The 19,453-nt window shown below is 55.9% G+C and overlaps 2 protein-coding genes across 2 annotated transcripts; one reads left to right on the top strand and one right to left on the bottom strand.

The window, feature by feature from the left end:
• Positions 1-238: 238 nt before the first annotated feature.
• Chmp1a (charged multivesicular body protein 1A) lies at positions 239-8,006 on the bottom strand. The gene is made up of 7 exons (XM_004645023.2): positions 7,901-8,006; positions 6,008-6,027; positions 4,273-4,350; positions 3,384-3,530; positions 3,010-3,138; positions 2,444-2,631; positions 239-2,271 (listed from the first exon to the last, which is right to left on the bottom strand). The coding sequence occupies exons 1-7, from the start codon at positions 7,905-7,907 to the stop codon at positions 2,250-2,252; spliced, it is 591 nt and encodes a 196-aa protein (XP_004645080.1). The 5' UTR covers positions 7,908-8,006; the 3' UTR covers positions 239-2,249.
• A 90-nt stretch (positions 8,007-8,096) lies between these two features.
• On the top strand, positions 8,097-18,515 carry Spata33 (spermatogenesis associated 33). Its single transcript, XM_004644988.2, has 3 exons — positions 8,097-8,225; positions 8,344-8,517; positions 18,296-18,515. Exons 1-3 carry the CDS (start codon positions 8,174-8,176, stop codon positions 18,505-18,507), a joined length of 438 nt encoding a protein of 145 aa, XP_004645045.2. The 5' UTR covers positions 8,097-8,173; the 3' UTR covers positions 18,508-18,515.
• Positions 18,516-19,453: the final 938 nt, after the last annotated feature.

Below are 19,453 nucleotides of genomic sequence, written 5' to 3'. Positions count from 1 at the left end.
CGACCCTAGGGGACACGGGGCCTGGGGATCCAGTCCTGGAGGCTGAGGATCAGGGGTTCCTACTGTGCTGGGACCGTAAAACACAGCCAGCTCCAGTGGCCGTACCCACACACACCCGCACGGCGCACCGTGGACAGAGTTCAGCCAGGACACACATGCACCTGTGCACGGCCTGCTGGTGCACACACAGCACACAGGGCCTGCATGGCTCCCACACGCCCCCGCAGACCTTGCTCGTGCGTGCACACCCCCACCCTGCCTTTGGACTGCATCTCTGGAGGGGGCCAGGGGGCCGCGTCTCCCTTGGCTGTCCCCATCAATCTCGTGTGGTGCGTGGCAGCGTGAGGCTCCAGCTCCAGGCTTCTCACACACCTGGAAGCTCCTTCAGACACAAGGGACACATGGCATCACCTTGCCATCCGTCAGTCTGTCCAGGCGCAGGCTCAGAGCCTTCCACGGAGCTGAGGGCATCCGGAGATGGCACGTGCGCCTTGGTCCACTGCCACTGCAGGTCTAGGTCGGAGCTGCTGAGCCCAGGCCACCTGGACATGTGGCAAGGCCTGCTCTGCCAACACTGCCCACTGGGCCTGTGGACACTGGTGGTCATGGGATGGGTTTGGAGTTCCATGGCCCAGGCCACTGACCACAGGGAGTGGGCACAGTGAGGCTCGGGGGCTGTAGAACAAAAACTCCATCCAGGCTCCTGGGGGGCTGGGCGGGCTACATCGACTTGCTACATGGGAAGGCTACCCTTCCCAGGAAGGCTCCGGAGCTGCTTTAGTTCAGCACAGCAGGCACCTGTGGCTGGACCACACAGCTATGCCTGTCTGGTGGTTCTGTGTCCCCTGTGGGGTGCTGAGGGCCCACAGCAGGGGCCAGGAGGGCTAGAGACCTGCAGGGTGGACGGTGAGGCCCAGGGAGGTGGTGAGGATACAGAGGTTGGGGTGCATGCCCCTGTGCTGAGCTGAAGAACGCACCGTCTGTGGAACAGTGTGAGCAAGGTGGAAGCTGGCTTAAGAAGCAACCCACTGTGTAACTGCAGCGCAGCTTTGCCTCCTCCCAGCCCTGGAGCTGGGCCCCAATCCCTTGCCAGCAGGTGGGGGAAGGCACCCTCTGCCCACCCAAGGACACCAAAGCAAAGCTTAAGTTTTATCAACTTATTTACTTCCAACAGCACTTCAGGACGAGGGCGATCACACTGCCCTCCTTGATGACGCCTTTGCACCCCACCCAGCCAGCATCCCACACAATACATGGGGAGTCTGGGAGGGCCACAATCAGACGACACCTGGACCCCACACCAGGACCACCAGTCCCCCTCCCCCACAACCCAGCTTGCAGGTCCAGACAGAAATAAACAAGCACAGCACATCTGGGAAGAGCCCATGCACTGGGCCACTTGGTGGACCCCATGCCTGCAGACCACCTGCTGTCTACTTTGGCAAAAAACAAAAACCCTGGGAGCTTCAAGACCATGAAGTAAACTTCCAGAAACAGGTAACAAGAAACTAAAAGAGCAGCCTGTGCCCAAAGCCCTCTCAGTCCGCCTGGCCGACCCTCGAGGGCAGGCCTCAGAGCCCAGGGGACACACTGCCATGGTCTGCTTCTGAACTGAGGAGTGGGCAGCGGCAGTGCAGACGTGTGGTGGCAGCACAGAGAGGCACAGGAAAAGAGAGGGGCTGCCACAGGAGCTCAGATTCCACCGAGCTCTTCCACACAGAGCTCAGCCCAGGGGCCCAAGGCACCTCCAGAGGGGCCACGGGAGGACAAGGGCCCAAGCAATGGCCCTGTCCCTGTGAACTGGGACCTGGGCAGCCACGGAGCCAAGGAGCAAGGCACCCCAGCACGGTGCTGGTGGCCCTGTATGCCCCTCACACACACAGGTTCTCCCCTTTCCTGCAGGACACTGGGGGCCAGGGAGCTGCCTGAAGGCGGGGCAGCCACAACCCCTCCAGCCCCGTACCAGCCGGCGCAGGGAGCAGGGGGTGGCAGTGACAGCCACAGCAGGGGTGCAGGAAGCCTACTGAGCCCATGCTGCTGGCCTGGTCACAGACCTCACGCGTCTTGCCACCTTGACTCAGAACACAGTCCCAGTGTCCAACCCAAGAGAAACAGAATCCGCCCAGGCTGTCAAGCCTGGCAGCCAGAGCAGGGAGGCGGCGACTGCAGCTCTGCAGGTTGAGGAGGGCAGGGGTGGGGACAGTGCCTCTGAGACATCACAGTGCAGGGCGTCACAGCATGGAGGGCAGCTAGTTCCGCAAAGCAGCCAACCTGGAGGTCGACACAAGGCTCAGACAGGCAGGGCAGGGTTCACAAACACTGCGCCCGTCGGACACGAGCCAGAGGCCAACGGGAGCAGCCAGGACCCCTCCCCAAGGGAGCCTCAGATGCACAGACCACATGCCACACCAAGTCCCCGGCCCAGCACAGGGCAGGGCCCCACCTTCGTGACAGCTGGTCCTCCTGGCTGCGCACAGAGCTCTCACCCACAGCTGAGGCGCCCTCGGGCAGCTGGCTGAGCTGGTCCAGCACCTCGAGCCCATTCTCCTCGGCAATCTGCACAATGAGGCTGTCCACCTGCTCCTGGGGCGTGGTCAGCGTGGTGGCTGAGCTCATGGAGTCCTCCATCACCTGAAGGGATGTTGGGGCAGTGGGGGCTGGGCCACAGAGACCCCAGAATTGTGGGGCTGCTTCCCGTCCCAGCTGAGGCTGCTGTGCCCAGCACACTTCATGGTTTGCGGAACTGGGGATTAAACTCAGGACCCTGCGCTCGCCAGGCAAGTACTTATCCTGCTGAGCCATTTCCCCGGCCCTCAGCACACTTCCCCTGTCCCCGCATCCTACCACCACCCTGCCCTGCCGCACTGTGCCCACTCCTTGGGGACACTTTGTACGTCATCTTGCGCTTGCACGCTCCTGCCCCTCCGCCCCAGCAGGGCCCAACTGAGCTCTGCTCAGAGGACCCCGGCGAGCCACCCTTCCTGCTGGGCCCCGCCGCAGGTCACGTACCGACGTGTGCACGTCCAGGTTTTGCACCTGCTGCTCGAACCTGTCCATCACTGCAGACACCTTCTGCAGGTCCATGGAGCTCAGGGCCTTGTCCAGGGCTTTGGTCACCTGGGCCATGTTCTTGGTCACCTGGGCCAGAGGGAGGGAGAAGGGAAGAGGGCCACCCACGGGCCGAGGTCCTGACTCAAGAGTGCCACAGGCTGAACGCACACGCACACAGACCAGGACGTGACCCCTGGGGCTGGAGAGAGCGCCATGGGCCTTCCCAGGGGGCCCTACCAAGGAATCGAGCTGTCAGGCGACCTGTGGCACATGGGCAGCTCTTCCTGAGCTAGGACCGCCCCTCCAGCCACCAGAGCCCTCGCAGCACTCACCCCCTTCATGGTCACAGCTGTCTGCACCTTGGAGGCTACCGCGTCCACACGGGATGCCATACGCAGCCAATTCACACCTTCGTTCTTCTTGCGGATGGCGTTCTCCGCATACACCCGGGCACACTCCACATTCTTCTGCTGCAGTGCCTAAGAGCCAGAGGGGCACTTGTGGGTACCTTGGCAGCCACTGCCCTGCAGGAAGCCTTGTGCTAGCTTCTGAGGGCCTCGCTTGCTGCTGTGGGGGGCCCTGCCGCCCTCCCAGGGTGCACATCAGAACATCTGAGATGCACAGGAGCAGATCTGAGGATGGAGGGTGGCGGTAGGTAGGCAGCCCGCAGGGGCTCCAGGCCCCTTAGAGCTCAGCCCAAGAGCACAGGGTAGCACGTGTGGCACTCAGCCTGTGATACGGCCACAGGGTGGGAGGGAGGCACGGGGAGGTGCAGAACACCTTGCCTCAGGTGGCAGGCAACTGCCTGCATCCTTCTAGCCCAGGATCCCTGAGCTTGGGTGAGGAGTCTCCAGACACGACCATGCGGTTCCTGCACCAATGTGGCACCACTTTAGGAGTCACACAACTTGGCTCACAGTCTGCGAGAGCAGCCACCCTCTTTCCTTCTAGTCTCTCCCAGCTGAGGCCCTGTAAGTCTCCTGTCCTGAACCTCTACAGGGCAGCCAGCACTTCTGCCAGACCCCAGTGCCCTGGGACCAGCTCCATAAGAGAGTAGGAAGCCCCTGCCCAACAACACAGGGCCAAGCAAGTCTAGGAGGTGGGAAAGGGGTGCAAGGACATGGAGAACGGGCTGAAGATGAAGCCCCCTGCTCCTGGGGGCCTGCGTGGCCCAAATCAGAACGGGAGCAAAGAACGTCCCTGGGCCAGGGGGTCACGCACCTTCTTCACCTTGGCCTGCTCAGCTTTGGAGTCCTTCTCCGCCTTCTTGGAGAGCTTCTCCAGCTGCTTTGCTGTGAACTGGAAGAGGCCACTCATCACCCACGTGCAGGACCCGTGCAGCCCTCTCCAGCCCATATCCAGGTCCCACCACTGTCTACGCCAGACCCTTCCTGTGTGTCCTGGCGCACACCCCAAGGCTGTGACAGCCACCACAAGAGCAAGTAACGCCTTGTCTCTGTGAGAACAGGGCCACTCAGCACTTCTAAAATTCTGTCCTCTCCATGAACACCCTGCTCTCACTGTTCCTCCCAGTCAGGTGACCCCCTCAGCTGCCCACAGAAGGGCTTTCGACTCAGAAGAAAATGGCGAGGCCCTGCTTCAGATAGCTGCAAGCAGCAGCACAGAGCTCAAGACAAAAACACTCCTCGAAGCAGACTTCACTGAAGACTGCATACCCCACTCCCCAAGGCCTATTTTTTGTTTCTGTTTATTTTTATGTATTTAGTACAGGGTCTACAGGGTCTCAACGCACAGACTGGACTCTTGGTGATCTTCCTGTTTTCAGCCTCCCAAGCATTGGGATTACAGGGTGTGCCACCACCACGCCCAGTCTTAGCTGAAGTCGCAGCATGCCCTGGGGGCGTGGCTGGCACAGCACAATGGGGATCGAACCCAGAGAAGAAAGCACCAGGTGCCTTTACAGACAGCACACACACATGCAAACACACACACACACACACACACACGATCGCATGATCAGGAGGCAGCACCCATGTCCACTTTGTGTGCTCCTGTTCCCCCAGAAGTAGAACCACCGACCTCCTGGGGGGCAGCCAAGGCCCTAACTGCTGGCTCCACAGAAGCCCGCCCCTGTTGTACTGACCCCCACAGGAAGTGGCAACAGAATCCCCAGAGCACCTCTGGCCACTCTAGTCTGAAGCCAGAGAGCGGCCCTAGCCACTAGCATTCACAGGCCCACAACTATGCAGGCCCCAACACAGGTTCCCCCACAATCACCGCTCTAGTGAGACATCTGCCCACAGCAAGATCATCTTACTGGGGTACCCTAAGGATATTCCAGAGCTACCTCCTATGGCTTGCAAACCTCCCTTCTCAGGAGGAGCGATAAAGAGGACCCTGGACGAGTACCTGTGGAAGATCTAAGGGAACGGCACAAGACAGGCACCGGCCTACTGGGCAGCCCCAAACACTACTCCAATGGTATGCTTCCAGGGATGTTAGTGGAGCCTGCAATCTCAGCCTCTGGGAGGAGGATCGTAAGTCCAAACCCAGTCTGAACAACTCAGTGAGACTCTGTCTCAAAGTTTAAATGGGATGCAGCTTAGGGTGAAAGCCCTGGGTTCGATCCCCAGTGCCACCACCAAAAGAAACACTCTATCAGACTCTTGGGGAGTTCTGCATCCTTTGCAGCCATCCGGGCATTGCCTAGACCTGAGCTGTGCTTCTGGAAGGCAATGCTCCTTCACAGAGCAACCTGAGCCATCCACCTCTGCTCGGGAACACAAGAGCCAACATGTCATGCAGCCACTCCATCCATGACCCTGCCTGGCTGGGTCAGCAATCTGAGCCCCATGTGGCCACTGCTCAAAGTTTACAATCTGTCCTCGACTTTGTTTCTCACGATCTGCATATGTCTGGGGAATTGTCCCACTTGTTTTCATTTGTTAACCGGCAGGGCAGGGCAGGGCTGGGCTGAACGTCCGCAGGCACATACCTTCAACTGGAACAGTGTATCTGCAAAGACAAGGAAATGGTCTGAGCGTTTTAAGAAACAGGATGAGTGGTGCTTCTCGTGAGATAACCTCGAAGGTCCTCGGGATGCTGGACGCCAGCACGGAGCACAGGTGCAGATGGCATCCACTGGGCTGCTGCTAGGCCTGGCCCCTCATCAGCCACAGGGCTCAAGCCAGCACAGACCCTGCCTGAACCCTTTCCTCATTGGGAACACAAAGGCTGGGAGAGGCAACACACAAGGGCTGCGTGCAGCTCTCCCTCACCATGAGTAGAGCCTGTGACAGTGGTATTCAATTAATGCCACTTTGCCCAGGACCTTGGAATTCTTTCACAGCTTAGCGTTTAGCACCTGGCGGCCTACTCTTTCATACTCTACTCTCCCAAAGGCCAGCGGATAGAAACGGCAAGGTGACAACCTCGTGGCCACCAGAGAGCTGGCCTGGTGCAACTGACAGTCCAAGGCACCGCATCAGGCTTACAGCATGTTCACAGCCCGCCCTGGACCGCATGGAGTCACGCATGGATAACTATACTTGCCACTCGTCCACCAAGACACAGGGCTGGGTGGACCATACCGCCCTCCGTCTACTAAACCCTGCTAGCCAGAAGGTTCACCCAGCAGCCCACATGCGCGCCAAATGTCTACACATGTGCCCAAGGCTCCCGAGTGACACCTGGGTTTCGGATGAGCCCTGCAGCATGCCTCTGAGCAGGTGCTGGTCAGGGGCAATGCTGGCTGGGACTCTGTCACTGGACATCTGGTGACACCATCTGGCCAGTCCCGCCTCCAGCCTCAGTGCTCTCATCTACAGGATGGCTCACAGACGCCTGACTGGGCTTAAGAAAAGCCCCCTTGAAGAGTGCAGTGAGCGGTGGCCCGGCTCACCCAAGCTTCCACAGGGCCAGGGAGGAGGTGGGCGTGGCCCACTCAGTCTGCCCTGAGCTCCAGTGCACATGGCCTTTATGACAATGACACGTTTCACAGCTATGTAGTTTTCAAAAGCCTTTTTAAAAATAAAAAGTGCAGGCCGGGGAAATGGCTCTGTGGAATAAGCGCTTCCCTGGCAAGCGCAAGGGCCTGAGGACAATCCCTGGTTCCGCCAAAAAATAATAAATAAATTTGTTTACAAAAAAATAAATAAATAAAAAGTGCATCACACAAACTTATCATTTTTGCAAATGGAGGCACCTTCATCTTGCCACTGATTTCTTCTAGTTCTTGGTTTTTTTTTTTGGGGGGGGGTTGCGGAACTGGGGATTGAACTCAGGCCCTTGTGCTTGCCAGGGAAGCGCTTATTCCACTGAGCCATCTCCCCGGCCCTGGTTCTTTGTTTTAAAAACAGGGTCTTGCTATGTATCCCAGGCTGGCCTTGGACTCCAGATGCTCCTAGCTTAGCCTCCCCAGTGCTGAGATTACAGGCGTGCCCTACTCCCAGCTCTTCTAGTTCCTTCGTATCCCCGAACTCTGAGCGCCTGGACAAGGAAGGGCAAAGGAGTAGAGAGGCTGGGGCGGCAGCGTCCCTAATCTGTCTATCTCCACGAGCTGCTGTAAAGCAAATTTGGGGCAGTAAGAAATTAAACAGCTTCTGATGACGCCATTCCCAATTCTTTGGGCAGTGTGCCGGGGTCAGGCGGTGCAACCGTCACCTTTTTGGTACCCTCTGGCCCCGCACTCCAAGGCCGCAGGCCAAAGATGACACCCGCTGTCCATCCACAGCAGGGAGGGCCGGGAAGGAAGACGCGAGGACCGAGGTCGGAGGAGGGCTCTAGAGTCCAAGGCCGGTCGGGATCGGGGAGGGACGGCTGTCGGGTCGGGACCGGGGCTCGGAGTCCACAGAGCCCGCCCGCGGCCCCCAGTGGCGGCGGCCCTTACCATCCATGACGGGTCCGGGAGCAGCCCTCGGAGCGGCGAAGCTACACCAGCGCTCCGACCAGCGGTACGCCGCAGGCACTTCCGGGGTTGCCGCCACTTCCGGTCACGCAGCTGCTCTCGCGTGAGGGCGGCGCTCGCCTTGGGCAAGTTGCTCCAGGTCTCGCGAGGCCTGCGGTTGCTGTGGTGACCGGCGGGCGTTGGGAAGTGGCGGGGTTTGTGAGTTCACCCGGTGGGCGCTGGCTGCGGAGGTTGGGGTCGGCCGTGGCCCGCGGGATGGTGGGCTCCCCTATGGGACTTTCCAAAAGCAAGGCCGAGTACAGGAAAGGTAACGGCATCGCCGCCGGACGAGCCCGCCCCACGACGGCCCGCCGCGGAGAGCTGGGCGCAGTCCGCCGGGTTGGGTAGGCTGTGTGTGGGTCTGACTCGTTACTCTTGCGTTGCAGGTGAGGAGCAGAAGAAGGGTTCTTCCCACTGTTTTGAAAAAAAGCCTAAGGACAAAATGATGGAGAAGGGGTCCCGGGAACCCAAACAAGCAGACGGGGAGGCCGGAAAGCCCGCGGACAGCCCTCTGGCGACGGTGGCAGCCGCGCACAAACCGCCGAGCCTTTCCTGGGAAGGTAGGAGACCCAGGAAGCTGCGCCGAAGCTGAGGCGCCCTGGGGTGGTGTGACCAGGGCTCGCGGTTTCTAAGACGCTGGTGAGACTGAGCTGGTGATGGATGGACGCCTGTAATCTGGGAGGCTGAGGCAGGAGGATCGCAAGTTGGAGTGCAGTCTGAACAATTTAGAGAAACTTGGTCTTAAAAAATAAAAACTGGCCTGGGGACATAACTTAGTTTGAAGGCCCTGGGTTCAGCCTGCAGTACTAAGCCCTCCCAAAAAGGCAGGAAGAAGCCCAAATATATATTTATTATGTGGGTTGAGAAGAAGACACTTTTATTTTTATTTTTTCTGTATTTTAGGGAAGAGTCTACAGGGTGTTCAGGGTCTCACTACTAGAACGGACTCGTAGCGATCCGCCTGTGTGTAATCCCAAGTGCTGGGATTACAGGCGCGCATCGCCAGCCTCCAAGCCCAGGCTCAATTGCAGCATCCCGGGGGGTGGAGCTGGCACTGGCAGGCCTGGGGATCAAACCTAGGACCCCTGCACCTGCCTGCAGGCGCTTTAATCCGCTGAGCTGTTTGGCCACCCGAAGGCACTGTTAGACATTTAAAAGGGAGATGTGGGCGAGGGGGGGTCTGTGCCTTGGAAAGGTCTTGCTGACTCCGGCACTAGAGCTGAGGTAAGCAGCTGCGCAGGGAGGAGCCCCATCCCCGGCCCTGGGCCAGAAGTGGAAGCAGGAGCTGGGCTCTGCTGAGAGGTGGGCCGAGGATGCCCTGTGGGGGGTCAGCTGTGAAGGAGTGACAGGGGAATACTGGCCCGCAGGCAACAGGGACATCTCAGACTAAATGCCTGTGGCATCTGTCAGGGGTGCCACAGGGGACAGCTTGAAATCCAGGCACTGGGCTTAGGTGAGAGGCCCATCAGTCAAGGCTGCAGGAAGGGCGATTGTCCCTGGGAGGGAAGGGAAGTGCTGCCCCACTCTCAGGGTGCATCCGCTGCAGTTCTAGAGAAGCCAACTGAGCGTTTAAGGTCTGAAAGGAAGGGGCAGAACCATGTCCAGAGCAGTTGTTCAGTGGCGCAGCCAACACTGAGGCTCTGCCATCCAAGGTGTCGGGTGTTTTTCTCCACAGCCTCTGGGGAGCCAGAGGGCCTTGGTGTTACACAACTCCAAGAGGGAGTGCTTCTCCCTGCCGCTGTGGGCCAGGCTGCCTTCCCTGGAGAGCTTCCCTGCCCAGCCCCTTGGGTGGCCACTGCCTAGCAAGTGCACGAGAGACCAGCAGAGCCATGCAGTGGGGAGGGGACAGGACCTCTGCCAGCAAAGCAGCTTTGGTCGCACTGTGTTGCTCAGGGTTGGAAGGTGGGCAGAAGGGAAAGCACAGCTTAGCCACACCCTGAGGCACATAGCTGTGATCTCAGAACTGGGGAGGCTGAGGCAGGAGGATCGCCAGTTTCGGGCACTACACAGTGGGACTCCAAGAGGTCGGGCTTTCTCCAGCAGTGGAGCATGTCCAGCTAGAACAAGGAACCACATCTTGCACTGTGGAGCAGCTCCCAGACTCCTCACACGGGGGTGGAGCCAGGGCCAGGGCCACACACATAAGTTCTCTCTGGGTGTGAATGTCCTGAAAGAAAGAGCAGTAGAAAGAAGCGGCCCACGGCCTGCTGGGGCGGGGTGGAAGTCGGGGTGAGCACCAGGCAAAGGGGACTTGTGATGGAAACGTTCTGAGAACTGCATGTGGGACACAGAAACGTCAAGATGTGCTGTGGACACACCTCGGGTCCCCTTGGTAAAGGTAAAAATGTGAAAGAACATAGTAACTGTGTGTGGCTGGGCACAGTGGTGTGCACCTGCAGATGTTCCTCAGGAGGTAGCGAGCTCAGCTAGGCAACAGGACGAGACCCCGGCTCCGGAGGAGCTGCATCATGGTGCCCATCTGAGGCTGGGAGCAGGCCGGGCCTTACCACCTCCAGTCCAGGGCCAGGCTGTGAGGCAGCAGGCTTGCAGGAGGCACCTTCAGCTGAGGCTGCTGAGGGTAGTGCCCAGTAACATCTGCCTGCAGCTGCTGAGACGCCCGCAAGATGCTCAGCCACATCTGTCCTGGGCTCCCAACCCATGCAGTTTCCAGGAAGAACGCTTGTTTTATGCTGCTGGGGTCTGGGTTGAGATTTTAGGGGTCTGGTTGAGAGGAAGCAGCAGGCCCAAGGTTTGTCCTGAGCCTGTCAGCATGCTGGCTGGGGTGGGACTGTCACACTGCTTACTATGTCTGCATAGTTCAGGGCTTTGCACTAGAGCCCTCAGGCATGCTCTGTAGAGATGAACACCACAGCCACGCATGGTCAGCCATTCTCTTCAAGACCCAAGGAAATGCTACTGGGAAAAAGAAAGAAATGCTACTGGGAAACAGTCCAGTTTCCGCTATGAATAAATGGCACAAAGAAAGGAGGGGTAGTTGTAATGAACCAAAATTTCAGGGTGTGAACCTTGTTTCTTATTTACGTTTTTTGGAGATGGTCTCCCTGTGGAGCTCCCTATGGACCTTGAACTCGAAGTCCTGCGCCTCAGCTCCCAAGTGCTGGGATTACAGATGCGTACCACCATAGGGCGGGTTGTCCTGACCGAGTATTAGATAACAATACAGAATTAGGCTAATTGTGTTAGATGTGACAATGCTCTCGTAGTTAAGCTAAAATAAAGTCCTTATCTGATAGATAGATATACTGTAATATATAGGGATAGAACTACATGTGTGACGTTTGCTTGAAAATACTGAAGAAATGCGGACAGCAGACACACCGTCGCAGCTACGTGGTGCACGTCCAGATGTCATAGCGTCCTGTTTTCACGGGTGTTTGGCTCTTTCCACAATAAGGTTGTTCTGAGGTAGAATATGCTCAGTTATAAGAGGATTTTTAAAAATAAGCTGGGGGAGGGAGGGAAAAGTAGAAGAGCGAAGGTGTGTTAAACACATGTCCCAACACCCTCTGATGAATGTAACCATGTACTGCAAACATGTATTAGCAAAATTTTAAAAAATTCAATAAACTAAGACATTCTGTGAGCTATTAACTCATTCTGGTTTTATTTTTTTGTTTTTGTTTTTGAGATGGAGTGTCACTTGGGCTGTCCTTGAACTCACCCCATAGCCCAGGCTGGCCTGGGACGCAAGGCCCCGCCTGCTCAGCCTCCGAGTGCTGGGATCACTAGCACGCACCGCTCCTGCAGCGGCTTCTCCGCCACTGAGTCGCTGTGGTGCACTCTCATGATCCTGCTCTTCGTCAGGCTGAGGCAGGAGGCTCAAGAGTGTGAGGCCAGCCTGGGAACTGTGAGACCCTATCTCAAAATAAAAATAAGTAAAAAGGACTGTGGCGGGGGTGTCCCAGTGGCAGCGCCTGCCTGGCGCAGGGAGGCCCTGGGTTCGCTCTAGCACTGAGGAAAAAGGTCTCGCTTGCGCCATTCAGTCGGTGTCTTGGCTTCTCTGGTGACAGGGAGGGAGGGCGGTGGATGGTGGTGTCAGGAGCTCTGGGTGGGCCCGGGGGGACTGTAGTTGCTGAGGGCAGCGAGGGTGTCCTGCGTCCTGCTGGAGCACCTGTGTGGGATCTGGGGCCCTTTTCTGTCCCCACACTGGCCATGCTGGTCCCTGTGGTTGGTCCCCATGTCCACGCTGCCCTGCGGTCAGTGCAGTGTGAACAAGGGTGGCAGGAGACGCGCAGGACCACCTGGCCTGCTCTCAGTTCAGCTTTCTATCAATGTGCACATTTTAAAAATAAATTTAATCCTGAGTTCAATCCTTGGCGCCACCAAAAATTTAAAAAATTTTAAAAAATAAATTTAAAATATCTCAAAAGTTGTGGGGTGGGGTGGGGAGATGGCGCAGTGGAATAAGCACTTCCCTGGCAAGCGCAGGGGCCTGAGTTCAATCTCTGGTTCTGCAAAAAAAAAAAAAGTTGTTCTAAATAAAATGTCATTTCAGCCTGCAATGACTACGCTCAGGAGCCGGAGGCAGGCAAGGCCTGGCTGAACTACGCAGTGAGACCCTGTCTCAAAAGAAAGTTAAGGGGGCTGGTGAGATGGCTCAGTGGGCTAAAGCACCTACTTAGAGCAAGCTAAGCAAAACACAGGGACCACGGTTCAATCCCCCAGCCCCACATGCCAGCCAGCCCCGCCCCCTGGTGGGCTGAACTGGCCACACACACACTAAATAAATATAAAAAAAAAAAAAAAAAAAAGAAAGTTAAACCTCCTTCAGGTCCCCTGTAAACAAATGCAAAATGGCCAGAACTATTTGTAACATCTGCAGGAGACTGAAGAGCAGCGTGCACGCGGACCCCGCTTGGCTCCAGCCCAAGGGGAGCCGCAGCTTCTGGCCGGACCACACACAGGTGCACTCTGCCACCTCGGGGGTGACGAGGACCCAGCCACCCGGCCCGCCCACGCCTGGATTCCTAGTCCTCGGGAGCCAAGAGTGAACTGGCACTGAGTCAGCCACTCCCTGGGTTTTGTGGTCGTTTGTGGACCGGGAATAGAAAATCAAGCCAACGCAGCATGCTGGGGGTGGAGCTCAGTAGTCGACTGCTTGCACAGTGGCTGGAGGCCCTGGATTCAATCCAGCACGGCGGCCAGGTGTGGGAGTGCACATCTGGATGCCCAGCACTATGGGAGGCTGAGGCAAGAGGATCACAAGCTTGACTCTAATTTGGGCCTCTTAGTGTTCAGCCCATAGTAAGACCTCGTCTCAGAAATGTATGAGCTGGGGCCAAGGAGATAGCTTAGGGGACTAAGAGCCTGCTTAGGCAAGTGCAGGATCTGAGTTCAATCCCAGGCACCACATGCCTTGCCAGCTCCACCCCCAGGCTTGCTGAGCCAGCCGCCAAGATGGGGTGGTGGTGCACACTTGTAATCCCAGCACTGGGGAGGGTGAAAACAGGAGGATCACTGGGAGTCCAACCTGCATAGTGAAACCCTGTATCAAACACATTAAAATGAAATAATAATAAAAAAGATGTCCTAAGAACCCTAAAAGTTACACATTTTTAAGTGATTAAAAGCGTTGTCTACCGAGGCACCACATGCCGTGCTGGCCGGTCAGGCATGCTGAGCTGGTGACGAGTCTGGGCGTGATGGGGCACTCCCATGATCCCAGTGCTGGGAAGGCTGAAAACAGGAGGATCACTGGGAGTCCGAGCTGCACAATGAGACCCTGTATCAAATACGTTAAAAAAAAAGTCTTGTGTAGGACCAAGAAGGCAGCTCAGTAGCACGGTGCTGGCCTGGCTAGCGTGAGGTCCTGAGTTCAATACCTGGTTCACAGAACAAGGTTGAAAAATCTTGTTTGGACTAGAAATTTTCAATAATGTGAAAGTGTTCATTCTGTTAATCAAACTCCAAAACCCCCAGGTCCATGGGGGGGGGGGACCGAACCGGACTGCTGAGATAACATTTGGATGTGTGCTTTGTTGTTGTTGCTGTTTTATGTGGAACCAGGGATTGAACTCAGGCCTTTGTGCTTGCCAGGCAAGCACTTTTTCTATTGAGCCATCTCCCCGGCCCCTGAGATAACATTTGGGAGCAGGCTGGGGAGACAGCTCAGAGGTCTAAGCAGGCCTAAGTGCCTGCCTGGCAAGCGCAAGGACCCAGGTTGGATGCCTAGTACCAGGCATGGTGGTGCACACCTGTGATCCCAGTGCTGGGGAGGCTGAGACAGGAGGATCACTAGGAATAGGGAGACCCTGTACCACATACATACATACATACATACATACATACATACATACATGAAAGATTTTAAAAATGCTTCCACAGAAATCTGGGAGCGGCAGCAGAAAGGGGGTGGCCAGGGCACATGGACCTCAGGGAGCCCTGGGAGACAGAATGGCTGGGGCTTTGATGTGTTAGGATGGAATGCGTGGTGTCTTTACCTCAGCCCTTACTTAAAAAGTCAAAAAGTTTAACACAGAAAATAAAACTATATTAAAGTACTGAATGAAAATGGTTAAATATTTTGTCAGTTTAGAATTGAGAATGCCTTTCTCAGTCTAAATTAATACATTTTTGGGGTGCTGGAAATTGCACCCCAGGCCTCATGCATGCCCTCCACCAATGAGCTGTACCCCCAACCTGATAGTCTTTACAGAAAACAATTTGACAATATCAACCGAAGTTTGAAAGCATTTATACCATTTGACCCAAAAGTTCCACTTCTAGGGATTTACCCAAGTGGTAAACCCTTGTCGTGTGTAAATACATACATGTGGTGAAGCCAGGAACGGTGGTGCATGCCTGGAATCACAGCCTGGGAGGCTGAGGCAGGAGGGTCACTGAGCTTGAGGCTTGGCTGTGCTACAGTGAGTTCAAGAACAGCCTGAGGAGAAAAGCAATAAGCAATGAAAAGGATTTAAAAATTGGAAACAAGGGCTGGCCAGATAGCTCAACAGATTAAAGCATCTGCTTAGGCAGTGCAGGGACCAGGCTTGATCCCCGGAGTGCTGTGCTGTCCTGCCCTCGGGCATGCTGAGACAGCGACTCAGACTCCGTGTGGTGGCGCACGCCTGTAATCCCAGCTCTTGGGAGGCTGAAAACAGGAGGATCACGAGTCTGATCTGTGTAGTGAGACCCTGCAGACCCTGAGCTAAATAGATAAAAATAAAAACAAAAATTGGAAACAACCTACACTCTGCACACTGAAGAGAGCTGGGTGCAAGGAGGAGCCTTCTCCCACCCAGAGGGGCCACTGGTGTGCAGATGTCAGACACAGTCCCGCCACAGGCTGGGTGGAAAACACCCTTCTATACTGTGTGGGCGGAGGTACCGAAAACATTTGGAAGGTGTGCGCTTTAAATTTTCTAACTGCATGTGTTGCAGTACACAATTACACTTATCATGGGCACTTGGTCCATGTGCATGTTCAATTTTTTTTTTCAATCCAGGAGATTATTTATTGTGGAAAGGCAGTTTCTTTGAATATTGCAGAGAACAGGCAGCTGGAAATGTGGTTCACAATTCAGCCACTACACTAGCTAGGCTAACTGGGGAGGCTGCCTTAGCGAGCACAACCTACTGACCTTTGCATTGCAACTACGCGAGCAGCTAAGAAAGCGGCCACGAGGGCCTGCGGGAACTCCCTGGTAAGAGAGAAACACTCCTTCACTTAGGAGCTCCGTTAGGCAAGAGCCTGACGAACCTTCCCAAGACTTTGCTCAGGTTTGCTGCAAGCTACTGAGAGGATTATCAGTGACACAGAAGCTAGCAAATTAACAGTTCAACAACTGGCCTTCGAAAATGCAATTAAACGATGTAGAGAGGCTTTAAGAGCCAATAAACAGCAGGCTCCAGTGCCCGACGTGATTCGGATGTGTGGACATCGGCCCCTCGTGCGTACAGGGCGCTGCCTTGGCAGCAGCTATTACTCAGGCTACTCGCAGGACATCGCTCGTGAAGCTGTTCTGCCGACCGAAGACAACACAGCCAGTATCCGTCTCTTCCATAAAGCCCATGTCCTGGATGTGCACAAGGGAACCGCTGGGCAAGGGCTGTAGATCTATCACTGACGTGGAGGGCCGGCCATTCAGGGAAGTTCCTGGGGGGCCTGCCCCGGCCCCATCAGATAACGGGGTGCTTTCCCTCCCCCCGCCACAAGCAGCTTTGACCTTTGGGGAGCAACAACCGACAGCAGAGGCCTGGGCCTCAGTCTGCCGCCACGTTCCTGCCGCCTCCTGACACGGGGCCCAGGTTAGTCCTACCGGGGTCTACGGACCTGTGCTTCAGGGTACAGTGGGCATCTCGCCAGGCCACCCCTGCGCTTGCCAGGAAGCACTTACTCTACTGAGCCACTTTCCCGCCTAACACAACAGTCTCCTTTTAAAAGGTCTCTGGGGCGTGCCTGGTGTAACCGGTGCTGACCATACAGGAGAAGTCAAGGTTATTCATCTACCCAAACGATCGCTCAAATCACTCCAGATACTCCTGTTGCTCAATTGATCATTTGTCCTTTGGAAAAAATTGGAAAATTTATAAATAAGGGAAAGCAATTCAAGGGTTTTGGGTCTCCTGACACCTACTAGATTCAGCAGATTAAACGAAATTGCCTGGAGATGGAGTTGACTCTACAAGAGGCATTTAAAGGGCTCCTGCACACGGGTGCAGATGTGTCAGTTATTGTCAGCACCGCTGGCCTGGGGCGTGGTCTCTGGGTGTGGCCACTGCAGACTGACCAGGGTGGGCAGGGTTCGACCACGTTCAACTTTTAAGTCAATATCCATTACTTTTATGATCTATTTGTGAGACAGGGTCTCACTAAGTTGCCCAGATTGGCCTCAAAGTTGTGATTCTCTTGCAGGTGGGTCTGCAGGTATGTGCCACTGTGTCTGGATTTATTAATTTAGGATTCTTTTTGCGGTTCTCAGGATAGAACCCAGAGGTGCAGACCCTACCACTGCATATCTAGTTTAATTAAAAACTCTCATAACCTTCTCACTAAATGTGCAGCTCAGACGCGCAGGGTCCCTCCTGTCTTCAGCGTTCCCGGCACTGGGATGGCAGGTGTACAGCACCATGCCCAGACTTGGCGGCTGGCCCAGCATGCCGGGGGGCAGGCCTGGCGCAGCGTGCGGTACCCGAGATGGAATCCCAGTCCCTGCGTCGCCTAGGCAGGCACGTAGTCCACCGAGCTATCTTGCCAGCCCCATTGATAACCTGTTGTTTTTATTGTTCTTAATTTATTATTATTATTGTTATATTTAGTGCAGGGATTATACCCTTTTAAAGTCAACATAAGATGATTTATAATCAACATAAAATGAATTTGCCAACTTACTGTAAATACAAAAGACAGTGAAATATGATTTTTGGCTCTGTATAGACAGAAAGGACAGCCCCGGGCCGGACACAGGCCATGTGCATCTGCGACGCATGGCTAGCCTGAGGACTCCCCTGCCTCCCTGAGGTCTGGTCCCGGGAGACACTTAGCTCCTTGTGCCTCTGTGCACGGGGCTCTGTGCTGGTTACCGCAGAGCGCAGAAAGGCTGGCACAGACGCAGGGCACCTTGCGCGAGCGGCAGGGCTGCCTCAACTTAGGCAGAGCACTCACCCCGCCAGGCTGGGCCCGGGTCCATCTCACCAAAGGCTGTTCACCGAACTGTGTAACCCGCCCCTGCAGGCTCACTCCAGGGATGGGACTAGCATGCTGCACAACTGACCTGTGCAATTGTATTTTTGAGACTTTTCTTAGATTTTCTTGCAGGGTCTTGCTATGTAGTTCAGGCTGGCCTCAGGATCATGGTTCTCCTGCCTGAGCCTGCAAAGTGCCCGCACAGCCAGCTATGACTGTGTTTTTGTAAAGCATGAGGCTGTGCTGACAGAAGCCAGGGTGCCCCCCGCCCCATCCTTGGTCCCTCCCAGGTGGTGGCCTCAGTGCTGCACAGGGCTGACCCACTCCCCGTAACCCCAGTAAATTCACAGAAACATAGGCAACACCAAAGATCTGTCTCTAGAGCTTGCAGTAGGGCATCTGGTAGCATCTGGGGGTGAGGTGGGGATCTGACCAGAGCGAGAACCCTGGGAACCTGGGCTTGGGGACCTGCTGTCCCATCAGTCACTGCAGCCAGCCTGTGGCACACGAGCTCCTCACAGGACCGCAGATGCACTTGGCTGTGCAGCGGGTCCTGCTGACTCAGGCTGGCTCTTCTCCTACCAGGACATGGGCTGCACCATGGCAGATGCGCCCCCATCCTCTACACTGGATCTTAGCCAAAAGGCCGAGACGCGACCCTAAATGCCTGGGTGTTTTCTTCCTTCTAGAGAAACTCAACGCGAAGCAGAAGTCAAGCAAGAAGAAAATGGTCATTCCACAGATCATCATCACTCGGGCCTCCACCGAGAGCCTGAGCAGCTACAGTTCTCTGGGGAGCGAGGAACAGAGGACCATTCAGGAGCAGGCCGACTGGGGCCCCTACTCTCGACACAGGAACCCCAGCACTGCTGCCGCCTTTAGCCCCCAGATCAAGGAATAAATGCACCAGGAGCTGCGTGTGCACTGAGCCTTGCTCTGCCCCCTGGGGAGTCCACTATGGGGCCCGCCACCGTGATCTGGTCCTACAGCAAGGAGCCCAGGAGCGCCTATGAGAGCGGGCCAGTACAGCCCATGGAGTGGCTGCCTGTGCACAGCCCAGCATGGCAGGGGCCCTGTCTGCTGCTCTCTAAGGGAATGTGGGGCAGTGCCTGGAGGTCACAGTGAATGCTGGGCTCCAAATCTGGGGGAGGTCAGAGTCTGAGGACTGAGCTACATGATGGCTCAGGGCAGGGGGTGCGAAGTCACCTCACACTGGAAAGGGCTTTCAGCTGACTGCGAGCTGACCCAGTGTACTGAGGCCCAGAAGAGCCAGGTGTGCTGGTGCATGCCTGCAACCCAGCACTCTGGGAGGCTGACGTGGAGGAATGCAAGTCCTAGCCCAGCCTGGGTCCTGGGTGACTTAGTGGCTTAGTGAGATGCGGTCTCAAAAAAATAAAAATAAAAGGCTGGAGATGTAGCTCAGTGTGCAAGCCCTGGGTTCAGTCCCTAGTACTGCAAAAGAAAGAAAGGCCTGGAATAATATAAACTGCATCTGAAGGAGGGCAGCCAGGGCACCTGGGCTGCAGGAGTGGCTTTGTCAGTGCTATGTGCTCTGGCTCCACAGACCAGAGGTCTCTAGGGTGGAGAGCCAGCGGGGTCCAGTGTGACACCATGGAATAGCCTCTGACAGTCACTCACTGTAGCCTTTAGGCCAGGCAGCTACAGAAGCCCTGCACGCCTATCTGGTGTACACATGCACACACATACCCACTCTAGACGCATGCGCTAGCACAGGCATACGCAGTCCTACCTACTACATACAGTGTGCTAGCTAGTAATTCACACATATGCACACAGTCCTGTCTAGTATATACATGCCTACATGCAGTCCTACCTCGTACGCGCAC

This window comes from Octodon degus, unplaced genomic scaffold (genome assembly GCF_000260255.1).
Source record: "Octodon degus isolate 3935 unplaced genomic scaffold, OctDeg1.0 scaffold00215, whole genome shotgun sequence".
Lineage (NCBI taxonomy): Eukaryota > Metazoa > Chordata > Mammalia > Rodentia > Octodontidae > Octodon > Octodon degus.
Note: the sequence above shows the minus strand (reverse complement) of the source record. Positions and strands in the feature narration are given on the sequence as shown.

Bases quoted from the DNA above. Each gene is read 5' to 3' on its own strand.
- Chmp1a (XM_004645023.2), bottom strand. The intron at 3,531-4,272 runs GTGCGTGACCCC...TCTGGCTCTTAG, and splicing joins AGCAGGCCAAGGTGAAGAAG to GCACTGCAGCAGAAGAATGT. The intron at 3,139-3,383 runs GTGAGTGCTGCG...CCTCTGGCCCAG, and splicing joins CAGCTGTGACCATGAAGGGG to GTGACCAAGAACATGGCCCA.
- Spata33 (XM_004644988.2), top strand. From the start codon at position 8,174: ATGGTGGGCTCCCCTATGGGACTTTCCAAAAGCAAGGCCGAGTACAGG. The intron at 8,226-8,343 runs GTAACGGCATCG...CTTGCGTTGCAG, and splicing joins CAAGGCCGAGTACAGGAAAG to GTGAGGAGCAGAAGAAGGGT. The intron at 8,518-18,295 runs GTAGGAGACCCA...TCTTCCTTCTAG, and splicing joins GCCGAGCCTTTCCTGGGAAG to AGAAACTCAACGCGAAGCAG.